Below are 20,041 nucleotides of genomic sequence, written 5' to 3'. Positions count from 1 at the left end.
TTGCACACTAACAACATTGCGTAGGCTGCATTTTAGGCGATTTTTTTTAAACTGCGGTATTTCATAAATAAAAACCATGAGGCTGTAAAAACTTTGACTTAGCTATAAAAGGTAGTTCAACAAGTGCTTAATCGGATATCAGTCGAAACGAGTGGGAATTTTTTCCATGTACTATACACTGCGAGGGTTTATCAATTGACAAAATTATTCACCGTCTCTGAACACTTACTTTTTCTACACATGAAGCCTTCCACAGACTAACCGAAACAGGCAGACAGGCTAGAAAAACCACTAGCCGGAAGTCGGGAGCTCGAACCTTACCGTGACCTATAGTTTTTTTTCAAGCTTGTATCAATGATCGACTGATTCGTCCAAAGCTTCCAGTGTAATATGATACGTAAGCCGTTTTAAATATGTCAACTTTTCGTCAGTTATCGGTGGTTTAACTGGCTTTAGCTAATATTTATAGTGCACCGTTTTGTTCAGTTGTACCCGGCTCTAACGTTCATATTCCATTATTATTTGTATTGCTGGATAGGCGGTGAACTGTTTTAATTTGCTAATTTGCTTTACTCGTTGGTTTTGCTGCTATTGACTCCGATACTGGTCTGCAAAATCAGAAGATATGATGGTACACTGAAAGCCATTGCAGATTCACCGAATTTGTCGATCATTGATGCAAGCAGGGCAGACTAGAAAAATAACTAGCCTGCAGTGAGGTTCGAACTCACGACCTCCGGTCAAGCCGGGACCGTCGCTCTACCAACGCCAAATGCTTGATCATTTTGTTAGTACAAGCAACTTCATATTGAAGGGGACCCACAGTACCATATCATTCATACAATGAAACATATGTACACACATATGAGTGTTAACAACTGAGATCTAGCCCTTCTGAAGCTGCAATTTGACCAACGATACAGAAGATATGATAAAATAATTATCGAATGCCTTAATTACCAGCGTTATTGTATAATAATATATTTAACATCTAACTCAGGTCATCAACATGAAACTTCTATCGGTATTTTTAATTATTCCCCCCTTTCTAAAATCCTTGGGGGCGAGATTTCATAGCTTAAAACGCCGTTTTTGTTTGTCACCAACTAAACCAATGTTCTCTGGAAAAAAATTCAACTAAGAGTGCAGAAAACGAATTTTAAGTGACATATAACCCATCAACATCTAGACCTAAGTTGATCATCAACACCTATCGGAAAATAATAATTAGTCCACAGTCATAAAATTCCAGGCAAGCGCACAATTCCACCCTTTTTACAATGTGCATCCTTTGGAATTTTAGTAATATTTTGGCCCATCAAGATTCCTTTCATTTTGCTTAGCTTAGTAGTGAAAAACTTTTGACGGGAAAAGCTAAACATTACAAGATTTCCACATTTCTTTGCTTTGCACAACCATCCAAAAATGTAGGCGGAAAACGCATGCTGTTCCCTTGTCGCGGCCCAAAGTACTATTTTCAGTGCTATTGAAGGCCCACTACGTATAACCACTACGAAACAGGGGATTCAGGATATTTAATTTTACAGTGAAAATTTAATTTTACGGTGAAATATTACACCTCGATGGCCAAAACAGTGCATATCATAATCATAATATAAAACATACTATAAAACAAATAATATGAAATTTTTTTCAATGACATACAGTTCAAGTTCGCAAAAAATATAGTTCTACAAGCTCTCAGGACCACATTTGGCACATATGCCTTTCCAAGTAGAGCTAATTTAAAAAATCTATGCCACACAAACTTTTAAAAAAAGTAAAATAAATGTACGACTATCACGCGGCCCATAACTACATTTATAACACTAAGCTACTCGAAAGGAACTCGCGGCCACTAAAAATGGCTCTGCGCCCGACAGTTTGCTGTAAGGCTTTGAATTATTTTTACCATGTTTCAGTTTGGTGAAAGTTTTTTCATTGTTTCAATTCCTTGCGTTGAAAGAAAGTATAATAATGTCTGGCCACATTATACTTTGCTTCGCTTCACACATGGTATAATAAAAAAAGTAAAAGGTTTGTCCGGGAATTTGCATCCAATGAGAATCTGTAAGTTTGGTGTTCATTTGTTACATTGTTAGTCAATGGCGATGAAAAATTTTAAAGAACCAGTTGAAGTTTGTTTGGATTGAATAAAGTTCAATTATTCACCACCAGTTGCATATGCCAACTTTAACACCAAAACCGCTCTTATCGTAAAACTCTTAACCGCTTTAGGCTTTTTAACTGCAATATTCTTAATTAAAATGAAAAAAAAACAATTTCTTGGTGTCAAGGCCAATATGAGATATAGAAATTCGGTAAAAAGAGATATAAGAAATTCGGTAAAAAGTAAATTCTTGGCATGAATTCAGTTTAAAAAAAATATATATACGCAAAAATATTTGACTAATTATTCGGATTACATTAAACATTATATATGTAAAAGTAAATGACAGGCTTTTTAAGCCGGTGACTAAAACTAGAAGTATGTTGCACATATCAAACTCGCAGTCTATATACGGAACTTGAATCAGCAAAACGTATGTTGTGAATTGTGACATTCGCCTGACTTTCCTGAGAATTATGTCAATATATGTCATTTTGATAATAATGGGTGGACAATTATTTACTTAGGACAGGAGTTCCCAAACTTGTTGCGATCTCGCATCACTTGGACGCTCTGTACTGCCACGCGTACAACTTCTTTTAAGACAGTGGTTCTTAACCTTTTTTCTCCCGTGTCCCCCTTTGGTAATGAGAACTCCAACTATAAAAGGATGCGTGGCGCATTAGACGAATAAAGCAGATTAGAATAAGTTCCGGTAACGCTATTTGTGGTCTAATTTAACACAAAAGGAATTAAACGGTTTATCAGTCCAAAACAACGGCTCACAAAAAATGCTGAAAAGCCCCCAGTTGGGGCCGCTGTCCACAGTTTTCCGACCACTGACATATAGATCAATCGTTTTATTGAGTTGGTTACAGTTACACAACTTTAAATACCGTACTATACGATCAAATATTTTTTTGTATATAGGCATTTGAAAACTGCAACTTCGACTATTGAGATTTTTTTACTTGTTTGGGAAGGTATATTATATTCTGCAAACGGAAAACTACATTGACTACATCAGAAATAAAGCATTTAGGTAATCATTTTGTCATAAAGACAAAAATATTATTTTTATAAAATAACTTTTATGTATAACATAAAATGAATAAAAAAATGACAGCTGTTTTTTCATAAAAACAAGCCAAACAGTATTGCTTATTGATAAATATTACAGACATCGGTGAAATGAAAGGATACTGTTGTGACTTCCAAAACAATACATATGCAAAGTGCTGCTACGATGAACCGACAGCACCCCAGGGCATCCATGATGGGCGTACGTTGTTTTCGAATATTTTTTTTTCTTGTAAAGACTATAAAAGCACTAACAGCTCAAACAATAGCACACGGATAGCGAATAGACTTTATGGATCAAGCTGTCAATCATAAATGAATCAATTTGGTTGCAATTTCGAAAGTAACGACCTAAAACCTAAAAAAAACAAAATAATGACAAAATATCTCGCTAAAACTCACTATTACATCTTAGTCAACAATTGTTGCGTCACTTTAATATTAAACAAAATCAAAACCCTCATGGTGTAGTTAAATTTCAGACTTCACGTTCTCATTCTGATAAAAAAGTGGTATGTAAATGGAAAGTAATGCTTATGGAGGGCAATCAGTGTTAGTCGACTAAATTTATTTTTCTTTTTTCTTTTCTTTTTCTATCGTATAATCTTTAATCATTTCTTTTAGTTTTCGCCCTGGGGGCATTCATTGTTCTCGTGGTACTGGCAATAATCTGGTGGTGCACAAGCTGTAACAGAACAAGAAGACCAGTCGAATACAGAAACATAGAAGCAGTGGTACGATGCTAACCTGAGCATAACTGTAAATATAGACCCAAATACATTTCAGGGGTACTTAAACTCGGTAATTTTCACTGAGGTTTATGTCCGAAAAAATAGCTTTTTCATGGAGCAGCGTATGCTACAAGAGAGTGAGCAGTGTTTCTTTAAACAGCATTTTTCGCACTGGAGTGCCATGGAAGGTGGCCAGGGGGTTGCTGTAGTTGCACTAGCGTGTATAGCATTTTTAGAAATAATTCAATCATGTTTAATTTTGTAAACTAGGTCCGCTGAAAGGTTGAGCGGCAACAAATATTAGTCGTTTAAATTAAATCACTTTGCGATAGGGTATTTTTAGGTATAGCACCAATTTGCATAGCCTTCTGAAATAGAGTCCTTTTGTGACTATAGTTGACGAATATTTCAGGTCTATAGTATATGTGCATACCAAAATGTGGAATTTCTAAAATATTAATGTGTTTTGCTTTCATTTCAATAACCAGGTGTTTTTAGTAGGATTTTATAGTTTCAGTTTACTGAACAGTTGATTTTATGATATGTAATTTATGACATTTGTTTGAATTCAGGATATGTTGTGTGTTTACATCAGCGTTTCTTAATCAGGTAAATGCTGGGATGAACCAACCAAAAGGGGTGAATAACGGTGAACCGTCAGAAATGTTTTTTTCTGCTTATTGTAATAGAGAAGTTGGTTTGCACTGAGTGCATAAGTACACAAATTTCGTGACTGTGTTTTGTGCTTTTGTAGCTTTATATTTTTGGACTCAAGAAATTGTAGATTTTCAGTGGTAAAACTTAGCTTGAGTTTATCTTAACAAAAATCGAAACAACCTAAGTCATTTTGTGCTGTTATATATAAACGAGATATTTTTATCATATCATGAGACAAGGGTGAATGAAATCTGGAGATAGATGCTAGGGGTGAACAAAACTAAAAAAGTTTATGAAGCACTGGTTAACATGATTCGAATTTACTAAGTGTATAAGCATTTTTTTTAATCAGTTTTTTCTAGTTCAGCTCAGCGCTCATCAAGCACTTGCAACAATAAGATTTAAGTAATAAAATTGTAAGTGAATCGTGAAAATGTTGTTATACCATAAAACCATCGCGTTCGCTTCGCACGCCTGATGCGACACCACATTTTTACTTTTGGAGGTCTAGGTGCACAGTGGTTAAGAAAGGTTAGGAAACACTGAAGTAGAAGGGTAATTAGCCCTAAATCTATTCTTCAGCTTTTTGGTTTTGTACCACAGGTAGAGCGTCCCACAGCGCGGCAAGCGCAATTGCGCCAAGGACATGGCCAAATTCGGCCGAACAACGGCGAGCCAGCTCCTCCGTCCTATGACGAAGTGACAAAAGGGGGAACTTCTGAAGAAAACAAGGAGCTGCTGAGCGGACTTTTGTACGCCATGCCCCCAAATTGCCAAGCAACTGGTGGGGCGACGAACGCACCAACGATATATGTGCCCCTGTAAGGAGATGTTTAACACGTTACATTTTTGCTATTAAAACATACAGGCCTAATATAATTGTGATATTAAAAATATGTCTTTCACTGTGTTTAGTGCCTTAAATAGCAATTTGCACTGCACCGCATCCCAATTTGTCTATTATTATAGTTCTTTGTTATTTATATTGCTGGATATACAACTGTTTTAATTTGCCAATTTTCTCAAGTCGCTGGTTTCGCAGGTCTGATTCAAATACTAGTCTGTTTAGTCAAATCAAACGATGTGATAATTATTATTGAATGCTTTACCAGCGTGATCGAATAAACGTAAAATAAAAGTAGGCTGTTGTGATTTATGCAGTTCAAAAGCAGGCTTATAACGCCAAGGTTCGCCGTTTGTCATTCCTAATATTTAGATTTTATAAAAGATATTAAAAATGCTATTGGCTGGCCTATAGCTAAAACCTGTTTGTTGAAATGGACGAAATATTAACCATAAAACATAATAAACGTTTTTGTAGAACTTTATTTTAGACTTGTTTTCGGTTTCACGCGAAAGGCGGTGGATAATTCGCAGAACACCCTGCTGTAAAGCTGTAGGACCTATGGTGATTTTTTACGACTTTCGTTTGGGGTCATACAAAAGAATAGCATTTGCTTGACACTCAACTAAATGCGCAACCCGCATTGTTTGCGTTTGCAGCACACTGCATTTCGATTAATGATTGCTTAACTCAGTCGTCGTTGGACTTTCCTTTTACAAAGCTACTAGATGACTGGTTGCTGCGAAACTTAGGTTACATTTTTTTAGAGATTCATTTTTTCCTAACTCAATAGTTTATGAGATGAACTCGAAATCCGTAATAAGTATGAGTATCTAAAGGCTATTATTACAACTTACGCTAGAAACGCGCAACTAGTAAACATTTTAAGCAATCATGTGACATTGTTACACTACCAAACGTCACCAGACCGCGTAACTGCACATGCTAATGTCCCACAGACCGAACTACGCTTTTGTAAGAACTTTACCCACTCAATCTTTGCTGTTAGGTTTTAGCTGATTAGGTTTGTGTAGCTTAATGTGATTTGACATATATTTTGTGTAATTGAGGAAATGCTGGACGGCTGTCGGAAAAATGGTTTAAATTTGAACGCCTGGCTTACTCTGACATCATTACTGACTTTCACCGAGGTAAGAATTGCTGCGTTTGGAAACTAAACTGGTCTGTCAGTAGTAACATATAGGCCTATATGTTTTTAAGGAATGGCATACGTTAAAAGTTTAATTTTACCCAGCTAATAGATATACAATAACAAAGGGCTTCGTTGCAAATTTCGGTATTCAGTGTTTATAAGCTTTACTTTGGCCTACTTTGAAACTTTAGCCCACCTAAACATTGTAGTTTCAAAGCAAAAGGCGTAAAAATCGGTTTAGTTTATCACAACCGCAAGTTTGTAAAATCACAAACTGCAAAGTTTTGTAAAATTGTCTGCTTCGATAGCATGTTGTACTTTACAAACCAAGAACACATGACGCCAGAATTGCAACCCATTGGTTGGGACGTCATACTACGTATAGTTGGCACTGGCGTGCCGGAAGCATAGTTGAAACTGGCATCGAAAGCGCAATAATAACACTTCCTGGTTTTATTTTTGATTTATTGTACCTAATATAATTGGTTGACATTAGCCTAATATTTTCTTAAATATTTTTTAAAAGATCCCATAATGTTTTTTATGGGTATAATTGGTCGCCGAATTGTTTAAAGTGAGTTTTTTTTAGCTAATCTCTCTTTCGTCGTTTACTACTTGTGTTTCAATTCCAGGCAAATGAATTAGCTTCTGAAAGAGTTTACCAAACTCCTGAGGTAATTTAAAGGATGTGGATAAATGATAAAAAACAAAATGGTTACAAATGTAGGCTACGACGGTCCAGCTAACTTATAGGCGTTTAGTTTTTATAATTTCGGTACAACATGCACAGAAATGGTATATTAAATTAAAAAAAAACAAGAAGTACTCGTATAGTGTTCAGTCTGTTTGCTTTTTGACTGATAGGTGTAAAAACATTGTTGAAGCCATTTCTCCGATTTTGGTGCCATTCAATAAAGGTCATGGCCGGGACTTACAAAGTTTAGCCTTCTTCACTGGTTTAGGCCAATGCCAGAAACAAACAAGCTTCGTGGAACGTAAAAGTTTGACAACAAATTACTCAACCTGCTGCAGTCTTATATTATAAAAGACGACACTGACCAACGAAACCGACACATATTTATAATAAAACCAAGCCCGTGAAGAGATGTTAACTCAATAACGACCTTGACGATACATATATTAAACTGAAAAGTTCTTCGTGACCTAAAAAGTTGGGAAAATTTTTAGACTACACTAGAAATTATGATGGCTAAGTAGTCAATAGTTTCACTACAAATAAAGTCCTTTTAATTAACAACGGACAGAAAAATTAATTAATTACTTTTGTTTTCAGGCATCTGTAACCTGCAACGCCTTTTATTCAAATGTTTTTGTTTGTAATGGTAAGTAAGCCTGGTACACTGTAAAAACAAAACAATATGCTACAATTAAACTTTCGAGACTTGTTTAAGTTTTATGATTTGTACATTGCCTATTCAAAGTCCACTAGAAACCAAAATGATATTATTTACCCATTATTCAGAATGTGGTTCAACCTTTACAGACCGTCCTATTGTTCTACGTATTCGGCAAGAATTTTTTAGTGTTTTACAATTTTTTTTCTTTTGTATAACTTTTAAATCAAACGCAAAAATTAAAACAAATAAAAAATAGGTTTAAACAGAAAACTCAAATCTCAATATTTGTTGCTTTAAACTTTCAAATTACATACAACAAACAATTCGAACAATATAGGCCAGCGTCTTAACAACCAGGGCTGCGAAGTCTGAGTCGGACTCGGGACTCGAGTAAGACCTTGTAAAACTACCCGAGTCCCGAGTCCGACATGCGCATGCGCAGTACCAAATTTTAAAACTGATATGGCCACCAAATGGAAATTGTAAAGGTGGACTATTTCCCAATCAAGTATGTTAGTGAATGAATTACACGACACCCCTATAAGTGGATTGCTGAATATCCACGTTATTTTAGTTACGTAAATTGGTGAAATACATGCTGTAGAGTCCAGGCCGGACTCGGGACTCGACAAAATCGCACATTTGACCGGAGTCCGACTCGGACTGGGGAGTCAGATTTGGGTTATTTTTAACCGACTCCCCAGTCAGCCCTGTTAACAACTATAGTGGTGTGCTATAATTTGGGATCGGAGCCGTTACCCGACTTGCTGATACTACAGTGGTATCAGCCGAACCGATACCAAATAAATAAAGGAATTTCAGTTACACTTTGCGATGTTATTTTCTGGCTTCCAGGATAAATTTATAAAAAAAATGAATAGTTTGACAACTAAACTTCTAAACGCTTTCAGTAAATATTGGCCTTATAATCTAAAAAATTGGCATTTCGCTTTAGTTTTATCGGACTTGGTTGGTTGAATAGTAATGACGTATTTAAAACTTTTTGGTAAAACTTTGGTCATCGGATACGTCTATAATCGGACATGCCTACAAAGAATAGATCTATTTACACCTGGTACCACATACCGTGATTGACATTACAAAAGCGAAACTGTATTGCCAGACGACGGAGACCGTGAAGCGTACTGCTGCGACATGAAATTCGACGGGTCGTATCACAAGTGCTGTTTCAGAGACGATCCGATATCACCCGAAGACCCATCGGACGAGACGGGCGATTGGGGTAAGTAAAATTGTGTTTTGGAACCAGCGATTACTTCAGCTATTTTTGCATACTCTTCCGAATGGGCAGCTTGACTCGCTGTCCTTAAAAATATATCAAAACTCCCAATTGAGATTAAATCGCAAGTGTTTTAAGTTGAGTTACGCTACATGTGACTAAAATGATTTGCAAAAGTATATGTGAATGGCTATTACGTGAACAACCGAGGTCTGCTGAACCTATTTTCATGCATTTAAAAAAATTGTTTTGTAAAGCCACATATTGTAGAAGCAAAGATGGACAGCTGATATCCATTAAGGGAACCCCCGACCACATATAAACAGGTCATATTTTACATGGCCATTTAGCATTTGTCTTCTGTCAGCAGAATAACTAATGCTTCCTTGCAGGTTACACATGGATTGCTGTGTTTTGCTTTGTGCTGCTCGTGATCATCTCGTGCTGCCTACAGTGGTGTAGAAGATTGAGACGACAAGAGGAAATCACCAGAAGTGTGGAAGCGGCGGTATGGTTAAAATAAGTTATCTAACGACAAACTTAACACACCCAAATGACAAACTTAACACACCCAATTATGGTGCGCCAAGTTCAACAAAACATATTGCTGTTAAAGACAAAAACAAATCTTTTGATGCGAAAGCAAAAAACAGTACACTTAATAACACTGTTGTTCGACCAATTTTAAATAAACAATATCCACATTGTCAAAACGGTTTATAAAGCAAAAAATGAAATCACTAAAAAACTACGGGACGTTCACTGCTTCAGATATAATCGTGTGGTCCAGGGGTGAATTAGAACAATTTTCTTACCAGAACGATGAAAAATAGACATTGATGACCTCATAAACAGACGTATGCAAACTTAAAAATCTTAGGATTAGCGTTTCTATCGTGCACAAATATCGTATTAAGAGAGGCTATCATTAATTTGGGTAAGGGATTTGGGGGAAAAGGGCGCATTTTTACCAAAACGGCGAACCAGCAAAAATTATTTTACTGAAACCCCGTTCCGGACCATTCCGGCTTTCTTTTAACACTGGTGTTATCTCGTTCGACCAACCAGATACAACGCTCCTCGGCCCAACAAACGCAAGCCCAGAGGGCCCAGATACAGCGAAGGGCTCAGCTACAAAGACAGACACAAGCTCGGCAGTACGCGGAAGTACAACGGCCAAACGTCGAAGTGCGACCGCCCGTCGAAAGCAACAGCGAAGAACCACCTCCTTCGTACGACGAGGTTACGGGAGGTGGACGGTCGGACGAATACAAGGAACTGCTCAGCGACTATTTGTACGCCGGTCCGAGGAATTACCATTCGACGGGAGAATCGCCAAACGCGCCGCCGTCTTAGATAGTTTGGCTTACCCCTCGCTGTTGTTTCCATACATATTTTTATTGCCTATGCTTTCGTTTCGAATTCCCCAAATGCCATTTCAAACCTTAAATCGCCGCTGACAAAATCAAAAAGTAGGTTTCGTGTTTTGGGAACGCTGTAACTGTTTTCGATACAATCGTATACTGGGCAAAGCATAGAAATTAATTTACTGGACAAATCATAGAAATCAATTTACTAGATTTCGCATATAATTCAACTTACTGGCCAACACATTAAGACCAACTAAGCGGTAGAACAACGACGTGACGAAAATAAGTTAAAATCTAACCACAACTTTTGACCTTGGACATTTTTTGTAATGCTGTTGCAGAGCCTGTGGCTTTGTGTCCCTACAGGGGAAGAGGATATAGGGCTTAGGCCAGTTGCTGGCAAACTTTTTTCTTGATTTACCGTGACAGACCACTTCCATTTTTTAATGCGCGCTTTCTTGAAACAAAATCACTCGAAAATTAAAAACCGTCTCTATACTATACGTAAGACTACATGTAAAAACCGATGTAACAATTGCCAACGTAAAGCGAACGTTACTAATAGGGGAACACCTGCTTCTTTTAAGACTACATACTTTTCACTACGACTTGCTATTGCTTTACAGACGCAAATTTGACGGCGGACCCCGTTTTGGAACCGCTTGGCCTGGGACATTCTGATTAATATGTTTAGCCCTGGTAGGCCTATGTCCAGCAATATCTTAGCTCCCAAACGTTCAAACTGATTTTAACTGAGCTACTAAACCCCACTTGCAATCCTGTCGTTATGCCTCAATAAATGAAATAAATTTAGATCGAACCATTTAAACGGCATTTGTGTACGTTAATTACTGTCAATAAAAGTTTTCTATTTTGCTAACTGTCTTTTTTCGCATATCATGTCTCGTATTTCTTATCCGAAATCATTTCCAACGAGGAATTAACCTTAATTATAAAATGGAAGTACATTTTACACAACTTGAGCATAAGTGCTATATGCATAGCAGTGTCTTATTAAAACTCAAAAAGAAGTAAAATCTATTAAGTTGTTGGCATTATAGTTCTTGAAATAAAATATGCTTTTTATATAATATGAAATGCCATAGCCTACACCTAAAAATGTGGGTCAATAATTTAGAAACTAATTATTGAATGATAACTTGTATTTAATGTAAGTTTCATGGCGTATTTAAAAACAAGCAGTTCATTTTTAATTACCTTGAGAATAAAAACTCAACGTTTTATGTAATATGGCTATTCATTTTTTAAAATAAAATTTCGAACTTGGCACAACTCCGTAAAATAAGAGTCGTGACGTCATTGGGAGTGAACCGTTGTTTTGAAAAGTTCGGGTTCGGTTAAGGTTTAAGTCCTTTTAAAATATTCTGTTTAGTTCCGGTTCGGCTCTTTAAGATCTTAAAAAAAACGTTTCAGGTTCGATTACGGTTCGGGAAAAATTGACCCATACCCGGTTGATAATGTTTCCGTTCAGGTTCGGTTCTCCCTGCAAAACACTGAAAACGCATGTATTTTTATGTTTGATTTTAGAATTTTATAAACTCTTTGCAAAAAACAGACCTTGCGAACACCAAAGGCGGGCTCAAAAATTGACGATTGTCAATTTGCAGCACTTTTGCCGGTTTTTGGTCGGAAGCCACACAAGATTGCAAATACGTAACACTAGACTGATTAGCGAACTACCCACGTTTTTCAGGCGCGCCAAATAATCACAAAGCGTTGCGTCATACTACCATATGAGCCTCAATCCAGTTGCCGGTTCAACTGCAAGCCAACGTTTTATTACAGGAAACATTGTCTGGTTGTCAGCAAGCGTAGTGAGATGGTAGGAACAAACTGTATTTGGTGCCGGTCATTCTTATTCGCAACGGCTTTAGTTGTCGACATCCAGGTAAAGTGTTAATTGTCACAAAATTTGATTTGTGATTAACTTAAATAGAGTACGAGCAACGCTACAAACTTAATGGTGAAGGTGAAAAGGAGCTGTCAAATCATTGTTATAAATCTAACCCTGTTTGTTTTTTAAAATCTTTAATGTGGAATCGACATAGAGACAACGATTGCTATTTAGTTGTAGTGTGTATGTCACTTCGGAAGTGGGATCTTCACATTTTTGTAACTTTGTGTGTTCCAAGTACAGCTTGATAAAGTCTTCTAAAAGTTACAATATAACGTGGGGTTGTCCGGGCTGCACTAATAGGATTCATGTCCCTTTTGGTTAAATTCGTCTCTGAAATATGTGAAAATATAGCCGGTTTACATACAACAGTACTCCAGATGAAAATCGCACTGTTAAAAACTTTTAATAAAAACGAGCTAATGTTAATTATGCACATAAGGTTCATGATTGTATTTGATAAAAAAAATTAACAGGACTGTTATGATACATAGGCATGAACTGAATGCCCTGCTTTTCGTAGGATTCCTAAAACCATATAGTCTGTTAGAGTTTAACTGCAGTTGTGTTTAGGTTAAGTTAAACGACAGCGTTACAAAACAGAAAGACATACGAACTTACCCACATACAAAAATAGCCGACCAAGTTCCACATACAAAAATAGACGACCAATTTCCGTTTTCGGCCGACAACTATTATGTTGAAGTTGGTCCACAAAATCGTCATATAAAACATGGCAAAATAAACTCTGTACAATTTGGGATGTTATATTGGAACTTCGGTCTTTTATAATATTTTTAAACCATGTATTTTAAAGCTTTTCAGTCTGCGACCAATTGAAATTAAATTTTTTTTGCTACGATCCTTCATGTTTCAAAGTAACAACAAAAATCACCATACATAATTTTTGCGATATGAATGGGCCTACTAACGAGCCTTAAACTGATTGCGCGAACCTCTGCAGGGTCTCAGTCTTTAGTTTCAAAAGCTACGGTTTAAACCAGTGGTTCCCAAACTTTTTTGCTCGCAGCACACTAAAATGTCTTAAATATTTTGCTGCACACTTTTCACTGAACAGCAATAAAGTGGTTTTAAAATCGCCCTTAACACACGACAACCTAAATGTTAATATTTCGATATTATTAGTCCGTAATGGGTTGTACGTATTCAAGTCTAAAATGCTTCTGGGTATGCCTATTGCTAATACAAATACTACATTTTTTTCCGAAATTACAAAAAGTCTCGCGGCACACAGTTTGGGAATCACTGGTTTAAACTGTAATCCATATGGTGTGGTACGATGGGCCACGTGAAGTAATGTAACCTTGGTGTAAAGTGGTACGAGCGACAAAACATTATTTAAACTGTTTTATACTAACATTTTTTGGTGTTTCAATTAAATCGCGAAAGTATGTCTAATATACTCAACAGCGACAAACAATGATTTTAAAGAAATCTGTTTTTCAGGCGTTTGAAGTGTGCAATATCGACACCGCGGATGTTTTAGCCTGTAATGGTAAGACATTCTTTCATATTGACTTCGACAGACAAGGTTTCAAAATCAATGCCGAAATACAAGGCGAAAAGTTTTCATATCAGTAGACTGACTTAAAAGTATTTTTTGAAAATACATGTAAAGCTCAGGTTTGATCAATTTTCCCGTAGCTAAAAGATTAATACCACAGATTGCATAGTTTATTACCAAAGTCAGTTTGCCAATAAGAATTGAAATTGTTTTGGCAAACTGATTTCGGTACTAACGCTGCGATTTATTAAACGGAGCCGTTATCGTTAGCCAGTATGACATCCTATATGACTGATCCGAGTTAGGTTTTGTGAACATTTGTATACTTCTTTCAACATAAAATAGAAATATTTCTATATAGACAATTCAACGTTTAATGGATTCTGCTGCGACCAGCAACCGAACGGTCATTTTTCAAGATGTTGCTATTATTCATTCTTTCCGACCGATGTTCCAACATCCACCAATAACTTCTGGTGTAGGTTTTTATAAATGTTCTGAAATTATGTATGTGATCATTAAAAGTCTTAAAGGCAGTTCGATAATAACCTTATGGCTTAGCCTAATAAATACGTTGCTTTCGTAAAATGCGAACAACTTATTGCAGACCTAAAGAGTATTTGAAGCAATTTTGTGAAAGTTTTGTATAGTGTCAGGTTGTCTTTAAACGTGGCTCAAAACATGCGCTTTCTTAAGAAAATCTGGCAAGCCAGGATTATTTTTGTGTTAATCGGGTATCGAGTTTTAAATGGCCACGAAAAGCACACAGTCGGCTAACGCTATTAAAACTCGAAAGTTTGTCGGTGGCTTTGACTAACTGACTCAGCAATTTTTTCAACGACTTTCAGATTACGCCCTGGCTGCCGCAGCAATATGTAGCGTGTGCATCAGTGCTGGTATTCGCTGTCTAATCCATAGTCGAGGCAGCTCGAGGCAAAGAACTCACGATGATGAAGAACAAGAACCGATGGTCGACCCAACGCCAACGGTAAACGTCATTTTAAAATTTTCACTACGGCCTTTTATAACCTTATTTCAGTTAATATCAGGTCTTGAAGCGACGTCGTATAGAAGAGTTGGTGTATTGAACCGTTGAAAGCTACGACGCCTAAATATGTATTTATTAAACGTGAACTGATTTTATATCATTGGCGGACACGTAAGATTATAACTTAAATATGATGACTTCCTTTAATAGCATAGAGTTACTGTTTGGCGCCGTGAAACAACTATTTAATGCTCTTTAAAGAGTTTGCTCTGAAAACGCAGTTTAAAAAACACTTTTTATTACTTTGAATAACAATCCAATGAGTGTCGCCATAAGAAGCTCTAAATAAATGGGGATTCTAAAAAAACTGATCTCAATTTCTGTGCGTATTAGCAACCAAAACGCTCTTAAAGTTCAAAATCCGTATAACCTTTGGCTTTCTGGTAAAAATATGAGAACAACAAAAGTCAAATCGAAGCTTTTCGGTAAATTAAAGTGCATTGTGACGAACGCGTACATTCTGCAAACCGCGCAGCACAACGACGAACCCCCTTCATACTGTGAAGCGGCGGGCGGAGAGCGGCATTATACACAGCACACTGAAGATACGATGCCTGCCGATGTAACCAATAGAGACGGAGAACCACCACCTTATCACTGGGTAGCTGGGGAAGGCAGCTCAGCCACACACCAGGAACCACCCGTTGGAAGTACACCGCAAAACCAACAACAAATCCTTAGCGACTCGGGGACTGAAAATGTTCACCCGTAACCCTTTACGACGAAACGCCTATTTTCGCAACTGTTTGTTACATTTCTGTCAGAATTCATCTAGAATGCCAGCCACAAAATCCCTGATCACAGATAAAATGTTCCTATTTTGGAGCGGGTTAGAAATATACTGTATGTAAAAATTCAGCACCTGAGTTGGAAAATTTTTATATTCGATGATAGACAGACTCTCGGACATATTCTTTAAAAAACGTATTGTTTTAACCACAAAGAGGCACAACATACACGTGGGCAACATACAATAATGCATATCAACCCTCTTCTTTCTTTCTGGTACACATTTTGCTCTTAATATTGAGTACGCTACATAAATGAAAAACGTTAATTACTATTTGGGTGAATCACTATAGCATTTTTTATCGTTCAACGCTTTCAACTTCTACAGATATTGTTAGCCTACTTTGGACCGGAATCTGCTTAACTTGCTGAGGTTAGCAAACTGGCGTTTACTCAGTCTAGTTGTATAGATACAATTTACATCTCAATAATCACAAATAGAATATAAATTCAAACCGGCAAAAGACCTACAACAACAGGGTAAACATTCACGAGTAGTGACCTTAAGCTATAGCAATACATCTATAGTTCTACATAATCCTAACTTTATATATATGTAGGCCTACACGGAAACGCACTATGTGCCACTTCTACCAAACCAATCCTAACGTCTATTTGAATGTGTATAGTTAATAAACGTTTATCGTTTCGCGGCGTTCAAAGTTTAATGTGCTCAATGCTGAATTGCTAACCACAAGAAAATAGGGGTTTCACCATTATGGAACCTGATTTTAAGCGGTATTAATAAGGGTTATGACTTGTCAGGGCCAGAACAAAATTTAATCATAATCAGTTAAGCATTTTAATGCCGGCGGGCGTATTTTTTTTGTTCAAGATATAAAGGATTGCAAATTCTTAAGAAGTGTACATTTTCGTTTTTTAACAAAGTACGACATGTTAATCTTAGAAAAGTTACGAGAGGAACATTAAAAAAGAGTAAGTGACGCCTGAAATTGTTTTTATGTTATATGTAATTTAAACATACTAAAATCCTGTGTGAATATCTATCCGTAATAAAACATAAACAATAAACCCTACTTGTTAGCATGCAAAAAAATACAATGGTAGGCGTTATTCTTTTTGTTTGTTTTGGGCAAAATGACTTGACTTGACTAAACACTAGAGAGTCTTTTGGACCTACGACTTGGGTTGAAATCCAATATTTTTGTTAAACAATTTTTTATAAAATTGGGTTATTTATCTTAATGTTTTGCACATAAAAAATTACTTTTCATATGATGCGTTGATGTTAATTGATTAATTGCTCATACTCGAATAAGTTTGCTAGTTTTAATAGTTTCACGTTATACTTTTATGACAAGGACCTGACTTAAAGTTGACTTAGGCAATTGATGACTTAGACTGGGCTTTGAGTTTGTTTTTTCCGTAAAGACTTGACTGGAAGTTAAGTTATTTTACGAATGACTTGACGCGAAAGTCATTTTGTAATGACTTGTTTACAACACTGGTATTTAGTATTTACTACAAAACAAATAAATACTACGAAAAACTATATGCGCTTCCAGTCCCATATATTAAATCAGTTACAATTGCACGCCTCCGACACGCAAAGTAATAGCAAAAGCTTGTTTTGCAAACGTTATGCTGTTGATTTCAATTTTGGAGAGGTGTTGCAATATACCGACCACGAAACCGTAACCGCTACCAAAGCTTTGCAACAGCCGTTTATAATCACAAATGCGTTGCGTCACCTGCTGTGCCTTATGATCTTCAGCCGATTGGCTGGTTCTACAGCGACGATCAATGCAGGAAACAGATATTAGCTTAAGCCTGGTGAGCTGCCAGCAAGCTTGAGATGGAAGGATACATTAATAGATATGCCAGATGGTTATTTTTATTTTCCACGACGTGGATTTTCAAAGTCCAGGTAAAGCCACTAAGTTTTGTAAGCTTTCGTAAAATGCTCAAATTTAACTAAAAACTTGCTGATTATTATGGATTAGAATAGCATATGCGCAATACTAATTGGTCAGTTTTTGTATAACAAGCGAAACTTCGTCATTGACGAAATGTTTATTTGCCAAGGAAATTAAAAATATGTTCAAACTTCTACATTGTTGTAAGTTAGTTTATAGTTGTCTTGCTTTTAGGCATACGAAGCATAATATTTTAAAATATTCTGTGGAGTAGGGATTCTCTCAAACTGCATGCCTCGGCATATTAGTGTACCTTGAGCAATCTGAATAAAAATACGCTTCAACCTACGCAATATTGATAGTGTGCACCAATATGTATAAATAAATCAAGATGAGCAAAGGTATCTTTATAAATAAAAAAGAAACGAGAATATATTAATTTCTGCCCGAATGAAAGGTGTGGCTCTTTGCGGGTAATTAAATAAGAAACATGGCTCTAGGTCTCGACTGGTTAAAACCACCCGCCTTAATAGGTCAAAATTTTGTCAAAAAAGTAATCGCCTGTTAATTGCCTCTTCTCATGTTGGCCGATGGTATTTACCTAGTGTGCTACAAGCTAAAAGGAAAGATAGGCTGCTGTTTTCTATAGATTGCTAGTTCATTATATCGTTAAATTTATGAAGTTTAAGGACTTTAGTTTGTAGTATTTTTGAATCAATCCACGTTATAGTGCGAAATAATTTGAAATAGTGTTTATTTATTTTTTCGATCTTGCAATTATCTTAACTCATGCCGATTTGCTAATAGTCAACACTTTTAAGTTTACTTTTTAGGCATTGGAAAAGTGCAACTTCGATGCAGTAAATGTTTTTGTCTGTTATGGTGAGTTAAAACTTCTACGTTCTTTATGTCTGTTTACTTTTCCAAAAAAAAAAACGGTCAGGTTAGATAAAATTACTGTAATGGCAAAAAAACGAACATCTCTGATTATTTTGGAATAGTGTTTCTAAAACAGTTACGGCCTGATCAAGTATAGGCCATAACGAATCATAAGCGACAGTATAGGCCAGATAGCGTCGGCAAAAGTTATAAAAACTAAAACTTGTTATACTTTGGAGTTCAAATTTTTTTTTCGAATAACAAAATCTGCCTAAATCTGAACGATGAGAAACAAACGGTTGTGGTTGAACATCATGATAAAGAATGTTTGGACGTTATAAGATAAATATATTTCGCATCATCAGTATTATGCTTTTAGTAGCGAAATATATTTATCTTATAATATCCCAATAAACTGATTTGCGGTTTACTAAGTTCCGTATTAGTATTCTATAAGTCGGCAAAAAAGTAGTATGTATGATGTGCAATTAAAGTGCATGTTGCCGTGTTTAAAGAGTACAGCATTAGCCGCCATTATGCGACAAAACATGCAAGCTTTGCCAGTACTAATCCGGCCCGCCAAGTAGGCTACTTCATTTTCCCATATCTAGCACGCCGACCGGAGAAGTTGCCCGCCCCTGGTATAAACACATCATCAATTACATTTTTTTATGATTGTCGGACGAGCTTCCTCAATCACAAAGCCGAGGTCAAGTAAGGCCTTTCTAGATTAATTTTGGAAATTTCTTATCTAAGTATAATGATTTTAACGTTAAGCCTACAACACAAAACTTCCGCAGTCGCACTGCTGTCTCTGCAATCCATATCTGACGTTTGCTATAGAGACCACCATTAAAAAACTAAGACCACCATTAAAACTATTGTTGAGAAAGTCAAGTCGCTTTCAAGAAACTATTAGTTTAAGAACTCTTTGTTTAGACAATTTAACCTTTGAGGGCTTTTGCTGCAACCAACAAGAGGACGGGTATTTTACAAGGTGCTGCTATTATCCTTTTCCGCCTGATGTTCCAACATCTAACAACAACTGGTGTAGGTTTTACAACTTGTGAATGAAAGTTTTCTGTAAATTAACTTGCACGTTATATAAATTTTTGCTCCAAAAACATAATTGGATTGTGCATTATGGCTATATTGTTATCTTTGATAACCTTAATTAAAATAAATAAGGCTCAGAATAAAACGTGTTCGCCAATTTATTAAGTTTATTTTTTGTTTTGAATGACACTCGAACTTGACTTGGTCTTTTTGGAAAATGTCTCGACTTCGACTGGAGTTATTTTACGAATGACTTGACACTGAATTAAGTTAGCTAGTTTAAAATGACTTGTTATCAACACTGCTGCCACCTATTTGCAACTATGTTTTTTTTAGATTGCGCCGTGGCTTTCGCAGTGGTTTGTCTGCTTGTTTACGCAATAGTTCGTCGGCGTATTAAGCTAAGGAG

At 36.4% G+C, this 20,041-nt stretch overlaps 1 protein-coding gene across 1 annotated transcript; it reads left to right on the top strand.

Moving 5' to 3' along the window:
- Positions 1-6,431: 6,431 nt before the first annotated feature.
- On the top strand, positions 6,432-16,133 carry LOC146137824 (uncharacterized). Its single transcript, XM_083394447.1, has 7 exons — positions 6,432-6,573; positions 7,870-7,918; positions 9,057-9,176; positions 9,566-9,681; positions 10,242-10,476; positions 14,832-14,971; positions 15,507-16,133. The coding sequence occupies exons 1-7, from the start codon at positions 6,496-6,498 to the stop codon at positions 15,741-15,743; spliced, it is 975 nt and encodes a 324-aa protein (XP_083250573.1). The 5' UTR covers positions 6,432-6,495; the 3' UTR covers positions 15,744-16,133.
- Positions 16,134-20,041: the final 3,908 nt, after the last annotated feature.

The sequence above is a fragment of the Ascidiella aspersa genome, chromosome 7 (assembly GCF_963924565.1).
Source record: "Ascidiella aspersa chromosome 7, kaAscAspe10.2, whole genome shotgun sequence".
Classification (NCBI taxonomy): domain Eukaryota; kingdom Metazoa; phylum Chordata; class Ascidiacea; order Phlebobranchia; family Ascidiidae; genus Ascidiella; species Ascidiella aspersa.
The sequence above is the reverse complement of the archived record's forward strand: the minus strand, read 5'-3'. Positions and strand labels throughout refer to the sequence as shown.